The 15250-nt window shown below is 39.9% G+C and overlaps 1 protein-coding gene across 1 annotated transcript; it reads right to left on the bottom strand.

Annotated features, from left to right (window-relative positions):
- Window positions 1-4747: 4747 nt before the first annotated feature.
- On the bottom strand, window positions 4748-6126 carry LOC117320421. The gene is made up of 3 exons (XM_033875023.1): window positions 6079-6126; window positions 5755-5835; window positions 4748-5500 (listed from the first exon to the last, which is right to left on the bottom strand). Exons 1-3 carry the CDS (start codon window positions 6124-6126, stop codon window positions 5162-5164), a joined length of 468 nt encoding a protein of 155 aa, XP_033730914.1. The 3' UTR covers window positions 4748-5161.
- Window positions 6127-15250: the final 9124 nt, after the last annotated feature.

Here is a 15250-nt window from a genome sequence, read left to right as displayed (position 1 = left end):
GCGAGTAGCTACTGCAGTAAACCTTATCACAGAAATCCAGATTTTGTATATTGTCTCTGTCGGGGAAGGTACAGCACAAATGACCACCACGACAGATATGTGCCAGTTTTCTTAAGTTTTAAAAAATAAACGATCGAATTCCATCACGCCATCACGTAGGTCTACCGATTCATGGATTTGAAACACAGGGACTTCGATCAGTTATCGCAGTAATCCGAAGGGTTCTGGGGTTGATATCGCCTTAAAGCTGATTAAAGTTTGCATATAGTATATAGCAAGATCGTCAGAAAATTCGGACTATAATCGCAGTAGATATTGTGATTTTGTGGTCTGGCCAGGCTTGAACAACTTATCGTAAACAGTTCGTCCTAAATAAACAAACACTTATTTCAGTGGGTCAACAAACAGATTTAAACTTTGTAAGCAACTTGCCTTTAATTCATGTTGATAGATATTAATTTCTAGCGACAAACATCAGTTTGATGCTTCGTGTGAAGCCCGTGTCCACGTGCCTCCATTTTGACAGGTAAACAGGCGGAACACGTGATCGCTAAATATCGGACTAAATCTCATAAAATCTCGTGAACAAACTACCAAGTTGTAAACAAAAGAAATGTTGTTAGCCAAAACCTGGAGGGTATTATGAAAATCGGGAATTTGTTTGCGCTTGGTTGTTATGCCATCTTTATTTCTAGTAGTTAAACAAGTGTCCTCTGTAAGGTAACGTCAGAATCTCGCAGTTATCTCCCTTCAAACAGTATTTTCAATATAGATTTGCAAAAAATCGATGCAGGTGTAGATATTTACAAGACATTATTCTTATTGTTTATTCAAAATAGTTCATGAAATGTTCAAAACATTATCAGCATAGTAAATACATTTCTGTGCACATCTACTTTGAATGACGGACTACAATGACGTGCCTCATACTTGGAACTAATTATAAGCGAATCATTACCCCTAGTTACAGAAACTACCACCAGAGGTCTCAAATTCCGGGCTTCCGCCGAAGAGAAATTTATACAGAATATACCTTTTTTTCATGTAATAGCACTTTATTTGTAGTCTTGATAGTTTTCATAAATGTATATATAGTTCAACTACACCATATATGAACCGAAAAAAACTACAAAATGAACTGTGAAAGGAAATATAACGAAAATGAAAGTGAGAGATTGTGACGCCTCCATAAAAAATGCTTGTCAATGTCTTCGATTTCACCGCATATACATAACGGAGACAAAGACATTTTTTTTGCAAATAAATGGTCATTTAAATAGCTACACTAATTTGTAGTCGTGCATGTTATATTTGACCCTTACTGGTACCTAAACTACAATATATGGGCGTTTTCTTAGTGTATTGCTTTTGAAGGTAAAATTTTAAAGCAGCAGTAGGCGGATTTGAGCGAACATTTTGTGGAAGACTATTCCACTGATCTATAACAGAAGGTAGGAAAGATAGTTTATAAAAATAGGTTTTGCACAATATTGATATAATTAAAGTATGGTCCGAGTTACCTGTATCATACTGATAACCTTCAGATACAGTACTCGGGATGAGGCTATATAGATACTCTGGTGTATATTGTTAAACCATTTTATAGAATTGAATAATTTCATGAATTTGCCTCCGAACAAATAAGCTGACCCAGCCTGATTTTATAAAAAGTTGTTCAATGCTTACTAATTTAGTTTCACCTGTTACAATACGGGCTGCTTCAATATTGAGGTTTTCAAGTTTTTTGCCCAAGTTCATACGGTATATTTCCCCACACAATATCTCCATACTTTTTCTAACCCTAAAAATATCAGTATAGTTCTGGGGCCCTCTGTTTTCTCTCTAGCAATAGGAATACCAAGTTCATCACAAACTTCCCCAAACTCTCCCATCAAAATGCCACATCTTCCTGTGTTAGCTCTACCAGCAAACAAGACATCATCTAAATAATGATCCAATGATATCTTCCCAGACTTCTTCTTCACTATCCATTCAATAAACCTAGCAAGATCTAATAAATGAAAAAAATAGATTGATTGTTAAAGAGGCTTGCCCGCAGAGAGATCAGAAAAATTGGCCAATAGAAAAAGATTTTTTACACATGACAGATTGTTGGAATTGTTGAGTTTTTCATTTTATTTTCCTTATAAAACGCTGAAAAGTGATATTAAAACCTCATTTTTTAAATATTATTTATTTAATCGCAACCCGCAATAAGTCCCCGCTATAAAGTGGAGTCTAATTTGATTGACACATCAAAGAAACAAGCACGTGCACAGTGCCGCACAGTGTAACTTCAAAGGCAGCGGCGATTTACAAAGAAGATTTGCCGTTATATTCCATATATTTCCCTCTCAGGTTGAGTTTTAAAACGTCTTTTAAATACATATTCTGTAATTGTTTTCAAGAAATAAAGTCGGAAAGCCTCAAATTTTGTCACATAGAAACGTGTACTGAAGTTTATTTAGTGATCGGAGATGTGCCGTTTACCGGTCCGTCTGCGGGTAAGCCTCTTTAAGTGTTCCTATCAAGTTGGAATTATAATGTTAGCATGCAGTTGAGTTTAGTTTTAGTTATAATGTAGTTGACAGGGACATGGGTCTGTCAAACTACCTTTGGAAGAGAAAAAGACTCCGATGTGCTGATGGAAAGATACATTATTTATAGGAACTTGGTTCATATGAAGGAAAGGATGATTTTGAGGTGTATTTTTTCTGATGATGGTGATGGTTTCCGATTTATTAGGGTTAAAAACTTCAAGCGACTGACGTGACCATGCATTTATTTTTTCCAAGTCCGATTCTAGAATTCCATGTGTCGTTATAGGATTTTCTTCAGCCATATACAAAGACGTATCATAGGCAAACTGTTTTATCATTGAATTTATATCGGAAACGAAAGCTTTACTGATGTCGCAAAATACTGCACGGATTTCTTTGCCTGAGTCTAGAGTCGTTAGATATACTGAGTAATTGGTTTATAGTAGAGCAACCAGGTGTGAACCCCGATTGACAGCTAGTAATAAGACTATTTTGACAAAGGAAATTTTACATGTGTTTGAATATACAACGTTCAAATACTTTTAATAGACATCTAATAGAGATATCGGACAATAATTCTTAGTGTCATCACGGTTTCCTTTTTTATATACACTTATGACATTAGTTGTTTCCATGACGACGGGACTTTTGACATGGTAAGGCATTTATTGAAGAAACGGGGTAGGGGATTACAAAGAACATCAGCAGTCTCTTTTAATACTTTGAGGATGACTAAATCGGGTCCAACTGATTTAGACTGATCCAGATTAACCAATAATCCTTTACATCATTACTTGTTACCGTAATATGACTAAGCTTGGTAGAAGAGATACACGAGTCATCTCCCGGAAGTACGGTGGCAGAGTTATCGAGTCATCAACGTAATATTGGCTAGAAACATATCAGTTAAAAGTGATGGCTTTATCACTATCTTCATCATAATATAGACCGTCTCTACTTATAACTGGAACGCTTGTTTTGTCTGTTTCTATTTTGGTGAACTTTTAGAGGATTTTCCACCATGACTTGGTGGAACAATCTGGGACAGATAGTTCTAATGAGTTTTTTTTAAATAATTTTCTTTAGACTGCCTTATTAGGTTGACGCACTTATTGCGAGTATGTTTAAACTCTAAGCAGTCACGTTTTATATTAGTTTGTTTTACTTTTTTATGTATTTCTTTACGTATTGTCATCAGTCTTTTAATGTCGTACCACATCCAAGACAGATATTTTAACAGCATTCTTTTATTCGGGATACAAGCATGGGAAATACTATCTAATACGTCAGTGTTTTTACAAGACTCATCTATTTCATTACAGTCAAAGGTTTTATTAACATTATATATTCCAAATACAGGACAATGGTATCGTAATGGTTGCTCTAGAAATGACTCAACGACAAATGTTCGTTGTAGTATTTCAGGGTTACTGAAAAGAATAAGGTCTAGCATAAAGAAAGTATTTTCAGTAAAATGAGTACATTTGTTTACTAATTGTGTAAGGTTGTATGTATCCAGAATATTACATAAATGACCCTTGTGGGGATGATTTTGAAATAGGTTTACGTTAAAATCTCCTGTTATAACAATATCAGAGATTCCTGTGTTAAAAGCTCGATCATTAGATTGCTCAATTTTACTCCGTAGTTGAACATTTGAATTTGGGGTCTGTAAAATGTTCCGAACAAAAAATGTATCTTTATGAAAGACATTTCGATCCAACACTTTCAACTCCATCAACATTAAGATCATTACGAGATTTAGTTTTCAATGCATTAGATGCGTATACTGATATTTCGCCTATACTCTGTCATTACGATAAAAACACACTGGGTTATGATAACCGGGGTGATTTAAAGGTGTGTCATTATCTGAATCGTGGAGCTATTCAAAATTACGTTCAAAATCTTGTTCACATTATCATAGTTTTTTGCAACTGATATCAACAGCTGACGGAAAGAGTAAATATGAAAAAAACTAATATGTAAATATAACTTTTTCATATATACACGACACGGTGTAAAGTTTCAGAGGGGGAGATTTGAAAATCACATCCGTCATCAACGAATGCAATAATATGAGCGGATCCGTATTCATGAAGGGAAAATAATCTACTTACTACAAATCATCTGAGACATTTCTTCATCAAAACTCATTTTAATAATTGAAACATGATAAAAACAACAGAAAACACGAAATATGTTGTGATATGTGTTTTAATTCAAAGTAAAAATAATAACTGAAAAATATTCGTAATTGATAAAATGTATATTCCACCTATAAAATAAAGGTAAGTTCTTCAATGTAAAATACATCTACGAGTCATCGGCAGTAGTAAACAAAACTTAATATACAAAGCAACCATGTTTAAAATGCGCGGAGGACAAATCCAAAAATAAAGGGCAAAATTAATACATACGTAAACTCACTAATGCCAACAATGAGTATGTTTACTGGACTTACAAATTAAAAACAACTAAATCACGTCATCAATGAGAAAGGGAACAAATGTCACACGACGAATCACATTCCGAAATTTAACAAAAATGCTGCAAAGTTAGTTTCCTCTTGAGTCGCTGATTATAAATGATGACAAAGGATTATTAATTTTTCTGCCGGACTACTGGTTTGATAACAAACTGTATTTGTGCTGGAGGCGACTAAACACGTCCCGGACAGCACTGGCTATAAGGAAGTTTCGACTGTCACGTGTAAATCCCGAGCGTGGACCATTACAGGAAGCCTCTCTGACACATGGAAGGGTGATATCATTCGAGACATGAGGGACCTGGGCCATTGTCCCGTGCATGCTACACAGGAAGTTGAGTATTTCTAAGCGGAGTTGCTGCCAGAGGGCGCGTCGATGTGGATGCAGGATATCACGTGGAATAGTGTTGTCTGTACAGACTATGTCGACAAACACAAGTAGGTGGGAGACAATGATGTAATCAATAGTCACCTGTAATATAATATAAAACGTACCAGTATACAAAATGAAGATAGTTTCTGTTATATCCGGAATACAGCTTTTAGAGTTTCGAATTTATGATTATATCAAAATAATTTTGTCCATCAACACATCACATACTCAAGGCATATATATTACATCTATAATAAATCAATGATGCTGAAAAATACGCTATATCACTTGTTATCAGAGTAATAAGACTTATAAATACTCTCTCTGATTTCGGTCAGAGAGACTGAACTTACGTTTTGAGAGGCAGATATTTCTTCTGGTCCAGGCAGTCCTATCACTTCCTCAGAGTAAATCTCAGGCAATGGCATCATTTCCTGGAAAAGTAAAAAAAGTCAGCGTCTACATAATGATACAGCATAGGACTCATCCACATAGTCAAGTACCACCCAATCTTTAATACCAGTTACTGTAGCCCGAGTTTTCTCTGGCCCTGTCACCATGTCTGGTGTAGGGCCAGAGCGCACTACTATATGAAAACGTGGAATTATCCGACACCGTTTGGTGTCGCTAAGAATTTGATGCAAAAACAATAAAATCGGGTGTGACATAACACCTACCTTACATATATGGATAAATGAGATGTTTATGTACCCCAAAACACCCATTTAGTCTCATCTAGGTGTTTTATTCCGTCCGTATAGACCCTCACTTTACACTAGTCAAAATTTCATACTTGACTCGACGCGATATTGCTAACTATGTAGGTCGCGGTCCGCCTAATTACCCTAATATGTGCGCGATGGAGCGAAAAGAAAAAAAATACAACATTTATTAGCTCACCTGGACAGAAGGTCCGGTGAGCTTATGCCATGGTGCGGCGTCCGTCGTCCGTCGTCCGTCAACATTTGCTTCAAATCGCTACTAGTCAAAAAGTTCTTATTGGATTTTGACCAAATTTGGTCAGAAACATCCTTGGGGGAAGGGGAACAGATTTTGCATAAATGGTGACTCTGACCCCCAAGGGGCCTGAGGGGCAGGGCCCAATAGGGGAAATTGAGGCAATTCCTTTAAATCGCTACTAGTCATAAAGTTATGAATGGATTTGAACCCAATTTGGTCAGAAACATCCTTTGGGGAAGGGGAACAGATTTTGCATAAATGGTGACTCTGACCCCCAAGGGGCCAAAGGGGCGGGGCCTAATGGGGAAATAGAGGTAATTCCTTCAAATCGCTACTAGTCATAAAGTTATGAATGGATTTGAACCCAATTTAGTCAGAAACATTCTTGGGGGAAGGGGAACAGATTTTGCATAAATGGTGACTCTGACCCCCAAGGGGCCTGAGGGGTGGGGCCGAATAGGGGAAATAGAGGTAATTCCTTCAAATCGCTACTAGTCATAAAGTTATGAATGGATTTGAACCCAATTTAGTCAGAAACATTCTTGGGGGAAGGGGAACAGATTTTGCATAAATGGTGACTCTGACCCCCAAGGGGCCTGAGGGGTGGGGCCGAATAGGGGAAATAGAGGTAATTCCTTTAAATCGCTACTAGTCATAAAGTTATGAATGGATTTAAACCCAAATTCGTCAGAAACATTCTTATGTGAAGGGGAACAGATTTTGCATAAATGGTGACTCTGACCCCCAAGGGGCCAAAGGGGCGGGGCCTAATGGGGAAATAGAGGTAATTTCTTCAAATCGCTACTAGTCATAAAGTTATGAATGGATTTGAACCCAATTTGGTCAGAAACATTCTTGGGGGAAGGGGAACAGATTTTGCATAAATGGTGACTCTGACCCCCAAGGGGCCTGAGGGGCAGGGCCCAATAGGGGAAATTGAGGCAATTCCTTAAAATCGCTACTTGTCATAAAGTTATGAATGGATTTGAACCCAGTTTGGTCAGAAACATCCTTCAGGGAAAGGGAACAGATTTTGCATAAATGGTGACTCTGACCCCCAAGGGGCCAAAGGGGCGGGGCCTAATGGGGAAATATAGGTAATTCCTTCAAATCGCTACTAGTCATAAAGTTTTGAATGGATTTGAACCCAATTTGGTCAGAAACATTCTTGGGGGAAGGGGAACAGATTTTGCATAAATTGTGACTCTGACCCCCAAGGGGCCTGAGGGGCAGGGCCCAATAGGGGAAATTGAGGCAATTCCTTAAAATCGCTACTTGTCATAAAGTTATGAATGGATTTGAACCCAGTTTGGTCAGAAACATCCTTCAGGGAAAGGGAACAGATTTTGCATAAATGGTGACTGACCCCCAAGGGGCCAAAGGGGCGGGGCCTAATGGGGAAATAGAGGTAATTCCTTCAAATCGCTACTAGTCATAAAGTTATGAATGGATTTGAACCCAATTTAGTCAGAAACATTCTTGGGGGAAGGGGAACAGATTTTGCATAAATGGTGACTCTGACCCCCAAGGGGCCTGAGGGGTGGGGCCTAATGGGGAAATAGAGGTAATTCCTTCAAATCGCTACTAGTCATAAAGTTATGAATGGATTTGAACCCAATTTAGTCAGAAACATTCTTGGGGGAAGGGGAACAGATTTTGCATAAATGGTGACTCTGACCCCCAAGGGGCCTGAGGGGTGGGGCCGAATAGGGGAAATAGAGGTAATTCCTTTAAATCGCTACTAGTCATAAAGTTATGAATGGATTTAAACCCAAATTCGTCAGAAACATTCTTATGTGAAGGGGAACAGATTTTGCATAAATGGTGACTCTGACCCCCAAGGGGCCAAAGGGGCGGGGCCTAATGGGGAAATAGAGGTAATTTCTTCAAATCGCTACTAGTCATAAAGTTATGAATGGATTTGAACCCAATTTGGTCAGAAACATTCTTGGGGGAAGGGGAACAGATTTTGCATAAATGGTGACTCTGACACCCAAGGGGCCTGAGGGGCAGGGCCCAATAGGGGAAATTGAGGCAATTCCTTAAAATCGCTACTTGTCATAAAGTTATGAATGGATTTGAACCCAGTTTGGTCAGAAACATCCTTCAGGGAAAGGGAACAGATTTTGCATAAATGGTGACTGACCCCCAAGGGGCCAAAGGGGCGGGGCCTACTGGGGAAATAGAGGTAATTCCTTCAAATCGCTACTAGTCATAAAGTTTTGAATGGATTTGAACCCAATTTGGTCAGAAACATTCTTGGGGGAAGGGGAACAGATTTTGCATAAATGGTGACTCTGACCCCTAAGGGGCCAAAGGGGCGGGGCGCAATAGGGGAAATTGAGTTAATTCCTTAAAATCGCTACTTGTCATAAAGTTATGAATGTGGATTTGAACCCAATTTGGTCAGAAACATCCATTGGGGAAGGGTAACAGATTTTGCGTAAATGGTGACTCTGACCCCCAAGGGGCCTGAGAGACGGGGCCGAATAGGGGAAATTGAGGTAATTTCTTCAAATCGCTACTAGTCATAAAGTTATGAATGGATTTGAACCCAATTTGGTCAGAAACATTCTTGGGGGAAGGGGAACAGATTTTGCATAAATGGTGACTCTGACCCCCAAGGGGCCTGAGGGGCAGGGCCCAATAGGGGAAATTGAGGCAATTCCTTAAAATCGCTACTTGTCATAAAGTTATGAATGGATTTGAACCCAATTTGGTCAGAAACATCCTTCAGGGAAAGGGAACAGATTTTGCATAAATGGTGACTCTGACCCCCAAGGGGCCAAAGGGGCGGGGCCTAATGGGGAAATAGAGGTAATTCCTTCAAATCGCTACTAGTCATAAAGTTTTGAATGGATTTGAACCCAATTTGGTCAGAAACATTCTTGGGGGAAGGGGAACAGATTTTGCATAAATGGTGACTCTGACCCCCAAGGGGCCTGAGGGGCAGGGCCCAATAGGGGAAATTGAGGCAATTCCTTAAAATCGCTACTTGTCATAAAGTTATGAATGGATTTGAACCCAGTTTGGTCAGAAACATCCTTCAGGGAAAGGGAACAGATTTTGCATCAATGGTGACTGACCCCCAAGGGGCCAAAGGGGCGGGGCCTACTGGGGAAATAGAGGTAATTCCTTCAAATCGCTACTAGTCATAAAGTTTTGAATGGATTTGAACCCAATTTGGTCAGAAACATTCTTGGGGGAAGGGGAACAGATTTTGCATAAATGGTGACTCTGACCCCTAAGGGGCCAAAGGGGCGGGGCGCAATAGGGGAAATTGAGTTAATTCCTTAAAATCGCTACTTGTCATAAAGTTATGAATGTGGATTTGAACCCAATTTGGTCAGAAACATCCATTGGGGAAGGGTAACAGATTTTGCGTAAATGGTGACTCTGACCCCCAAGGGGCCTGAGAGACGGGGCCGAATAGGGGAAATTGAGGTAATTCCTTTAAATCGCTACTAGTCATAAAGTTATGAATGGATTGGAACCCAATTTGGTCAGAAACATTCTTGGGGGAAGGGGAACAGATTTTGCATAAATGGTGACTCTGACCCCTAAGGGGCCTGAGGGGCGGGGCGCAATAGGGGAAATTGAGGCAATTCCTTAAAATCGCTACTTGTCATAAAGTTATGAATGGATTTGAACCCAATTTGGTCAGAAACATCCAATGGGGAAGGGTAACAGATTTTGCGTAAATGGTGACTCTGACCCCCAAGGGGCCTGAGGGACGGGGCCGAATAGGGAAAATTGAGGTAATTCCTTTAAATCGCTACTAGTCATAAAGTTATGAATGGATTTGAACCCAATTTGGTCAGAAACATTCTTGGGGGAAGGGGAACAGATTTTGCATAAATGGTGACTCTGACCCCTAAGGGGCCAAAGGGGCGGGGCGCAATAGGGGAAATTGAGTTAATTCCTTAAAATCGCTACTTGTCATAAAGTTATGAATGTGGATTTGAACCCAATTTGGTCAGAAACATCCATTGGGGAAGGGTAACAGATTTTGCGTAAATGGTGACTCTGACCCCCAAGGGGCCTGAGAGACGGGGCCGAATAGGGGAAATTGAGGTAATTTCTTCAAATCGCTACTTGTCATAAAGTTATGAATGGATTTGAACCCAATTTGGTCAGAAACATTCTTGGGGGAAGGGGAACAGATTTTGCATAAATGGTGACTCTGACCCCCAAGGGGCCTGAGGGGCAGGGCCCAATAGGGGAAATTGAGGCAATTCCTTAAAATCGCTACTTGTCATAAAGTTATGAATGGATTTGAACCCAGTTTGGTCAGAAACATCCTTCAGGGAAAGGGAACAGATTTTGCATAAATGGTGACTCTGACCCCCAAGGGGCCAAAGGGGCGGGGCCTAATGGGGAAATAGAGGTAATTCCTTCAAATCGCTACTAGTCATAAAGTTTTGAATGGATTTGAACCCAATTTGGTCAGAAACATTCTTGGGGGAAGGGGAACAGATTTTGCATAAATGGTGACTCTGACCCCCAAGGGGCCTGAGGGGCAGGGCCCAATAGGGGAAATTGAGGCAATTCCTTAAAATCGCTACTTGTCATAAAGTTATGAATGGATTTGAACCCAGTTTGGTCAGAAACATCCTTCAGGGAAAGGGAACAGATTTTGCATAAATGGTGACTGACCCCCAAGGGGCCAAAGGGGCGGGGCCTACTGGGGAAATAGAGGTAATTCCTTCAAATCGCTACTAGTCATAAAGTTTTGAATGGATTTGAACCCAATTTGGTCAGAAACATTCTTGGGGGAAGGGGAACAGATTTTGCATAAATGGTGACTCTGACCCCTAAGGGGCCAAAGGGGCGGGGCGCAATAGGGGAAATTGAGTTAATTCCTTAAAATCGCTACTTGTCATAAAGTTATGAATGTGGATTTGAACCCAATTTGGTCAGAAACATCCATTGGGGAAGGGTAACAGATTTTGCGTAAATGGTGACTCTGACCCCCAAGGGGCCTGAGAGACGGGGCCGAATAGGGGAAATTGAGGTAATTCCTTTAAATCGCTACTAGTCATAAAGTTATGAATGGATTGGAACCCAATTTGGTCAGAAACATTCTTGGGGGAAGGGGAACAGATTTTGCATAAATGGTGACTCTGACCCCTAAGGGGCCTGAGGGGCGGGGCGCAATAGGGGAAATTGAGGCAATTCCTTAAAATCGCTACTTGTCATAAAGTTATGAATGGATTTGAACCCAATTTGGTCAGAAACATCCAATGGGGAAGGGTAACAGATTTTGCGTAAATGGTGACTCTGACCCCCAAGGGGCCTGAGGGACGGGGCCGAATAGGGAAAATTGAGGTAATTCCTTTAAATCGCTACTAGTCATAAAGTTATGAATGGATTGGAACCCAATTTGGTCAGAAACATTCTTTGGGGAAGGGGAACAGATTTTGCATAAATGGTGACTCTGACCCCTAAGGGGCCTAAGGGGCGGGGCGCAATAGGGGAAATTGAGGCAATTCCTTAAAATCGCTACTTGTCATAAAGTTATGAATGGATTTGAACCCAATTTGGTCAGAAACATCCAATGGGGAAGGGTAACAGATTTTGCGTAAATGGTGACTCTGACCCCCAAGGGGCCTGAGGGACGGGGACGAATAGGGGAAATTGAGGTAATTCCTTTAAATCGCTACTAGTCATAAAGTTTTGAATGGATTGGAACCCAATTTGGTCAGAAACATTCTTGGGGGAAGGGGAACAGATTTTGCATAAATGGTGACTCTGACCCCTAAGGGGCCTGAGGGGCGGGGCGCAATAGGGGAAATTCAGGCTATTCCTTAAAATCGCTACTTGTCATAAAGTTATGAATGGATTTGAACCCAATTTGGTCAGAAAAATCCATTGGGGAAGGGTAACAGATTTTGCGTAAATGGTTACTCTGACCCCCAAGGGGCCAAAGGGGCGGGGCCTAATGGGGAAATAGAGGTAATTTCTTCAAATCGCTACTAGTCATAAAGTTATGAATGGATTTGAACCCAATTTGGTCAGAAACATTCTTGGGGGAAGGGGAACAGATTTTGCATAAATGGTGACTCTGACCCCTAAGGGGCCTGAGGGGCGGGGCGCAATAGGGGAAATTGAGGAAATTCCTTAAAATTGCTACTTGTCATAAAGTTATGAATGAATTTGAACCCAATTTGGTCAGAAACATCCATTGGGGAAGGGGAACAGATTTTGCATAAATGGTGACTCTGACCCCCAAGGGGCCAAAGGGGGGCATGGCCGAATAGGGGAAATTGAGGTAATTCCTTTAAATCGCTACTAGTCATAAAGTTATGAATGGATTTGAACCCAATTTGGTCAGAAACATTCTAGGGGGAAGGGGAACAGATTTTGCATAAATGGTGACTCTGACCCCCGAGGGGCAAAAGGGGTGGGGCCCCATATGGGAAATAGAGGTAATTCCTTTAAATCACTACTTGTCATAAAGTTATAAATGCATGTCGTAAACTCAGAGAGTCTGGACTTCATTATTTCTTTAAAGCAGTTGGGATCCCACCGCTATAACCATATATAGCATTGTTTGAGGTTAACAAACAAAAGGAATTGAACATGAACATTATTTTGACATTTGGTCAAATACAACCAGTTGAGCGATACAGGCCCCATGGGCCTCTTGTTTTTATATATTTTACCGCTTATAATTTATAAATAATGATTTTTTTAATGGAATATAACATCTTTTGGGAAATAATCAACTTAGTTTTCATAATTTAAACTTTGTAAGAAGAAAAACACAATAAATGATACGTGGTCTTTTCGGTCCATTGCGTTCCGATTTGGGTGCGCATGTGGGTTAATGTTGCATTTATAATTAAAAAGAACAAAAAACATCATGTTTTAATATAAATTCAATATTTAATGATTTCCCGGTTAGTTCTGTTTGTTTTTTTGATCGGATTTTAATGTTAGGTGTCCAACGTCTTTATCGGGATGTTTTCGTCGTTCCTCGTGTTCTCGCGTGGTCACGTGACCGGCACGAAGGACTACATTAACACTTGGTCGGTAAATATGGCCAGAGCACCCGACCAACGTATTTTGTCGTACAAACAAATATGATACACTTATTCATCGTGCTAAGAAACCGAGAAAAAGTGCTGTACATTCTTCTATTTATTCAAGTATGGTTACATAACGGCGTTATAAACTGGTGTTAATTGAAGAAATGCCGATTAATTGACTTCTTTTTAAGTAATTTTGACGATGTTTGTCATTTTCGTAAGAATGTACAGCACTTTTCGTTGCTCTCATACAATTACCTTCACGCTCGTACCTGTTTCATAAGTATTGATGTAGGGTAGTCGGGTGCTCTAGGACGATTCATAGAACAAGTGTTAATGTTCATTCTCCAATATTGGAACTCTTCAGTGTTTTAAGTATCGAAATCGGCATATAGAAACGAACAAACGTTAATAAACGAATGCAATGGATCGTAATTAATTCAATTAATTATTTACAGATGATTTCCAAAGACATAAGGTATAGTTAGAAATTTTCGGCTGTACACATGCAAGTTTGTAAATTCCTCACTGTGATGAAACCACCGTCCTCGTCGTTGCCATGACAGCCGATCGAAGCTGCGATCACGAATGCACTGACAAAGTGAAAGTTGGAAGTATTTTTCGCAACATGCGGTTTAAACTTAAAATTACAATCACACCTCATATTGATTTGGGTTGTTTAATCATACCCGATCAATTGAATTATCAGAAAACTAACAAAAACATTAAAAAACACCGAATGAAGCCTTCGTGTCAGGCAGTGCAGACACAACGCGGGATCTGTAAACAATGTGACGTCATTGGAATGTACAAGTTGCAACAATGTACAACAATGTATATTTTACATGAATACACTAATGAGCAACAAAACGGGACGCAACATTAACCCACATGCGTGGTTAGTCGTACTGTCACTTACAAAATGGCGGGTCAACAGTATGAAATTTTGACTAGCGTAAAGCGAGGGCCTGTACGGACGAAATAAAACACCTAGATGAGACTAAATGGGTGTTTTGGGGTACATAACTATCTCATTTATCCATATATGTAAGGTAGGTGTTATGTCACACCCGATTTTATTGTTTTTGCATCAAATTCTTAGCGACACCAAACGGTGTCGGATAATTCCACGTTTTCATATAGTAGTGCGCTCTGGCCCTACACCAGACATGGTGACAGGGCCAGAGAAAACTCGGGCTACAGTTACTGATACAACTTAATCAGAACAAGATTGACGATTTAATCAGAGTAGCAGACAAGTACTTCAGGAAAGGAAATAGTAGAATGTAGATTTTGAAAACCTCTTTAATTATACCAGTTCTTACGAAAAGTTTCCTTCCTACGAATAATTGACGTTAATAAAATCTAGCGTGGGTCTGTTCCACGGACAGGGATATCTCAACCAGAGTGTCAGAGTTTGGCCAGTCAGGACGAGGCTCGCCGAGTGCTGGCCAGCCAAACTCTTACACAAGGGTTCAGATATCCTTGTTTGCTAAACAGACTCACGTTTGATTATTTTTCTCACATACTTGCAAGCAAATGTAAATTTTTATAAATGTTTTTTTTATCGCACTATCTTCAATGCACCTTGGAATGTGCGTCAAAATTGATGACGTCATAATTTACGACTTGGTTACTCAACGTAAAATGATGCCGTTACTTGATGGGGAGCAGCGTCATATAACGCGTGCCGGCTGTCTTTACCCGCTGTGTAAGATCGATTTATCTTTTCCCTAGCAACCGCCGGATAACCATGTGAAGGATGTGAGAATCTTTATTCTCTTGTTTTCAGAAAAATATGAATTGCGATACAAATATATGGTCATATTCTAGACACATTTTGTTAAAATCTGATAAT

This window comes from Pecten maximus, unplaced genomic scaffold (assembly GCF_902652985.1).
Source record: "Pecten maximus unplaced genomic scaffold, xPecMax1.1, whole genome shotgun sequence".
Taxonomy (NCBI): domain Eukaryota; kingdom Metazoa; phylum Mollusca; class Bivalvia; order Pectinida; family Pectinidae; genus Pecten; species Pecten maximus.
Note: the sequence above shows the minus strand (reverse complement) of the source record. Positions and strands in the feature narration are given on the sequence as shown.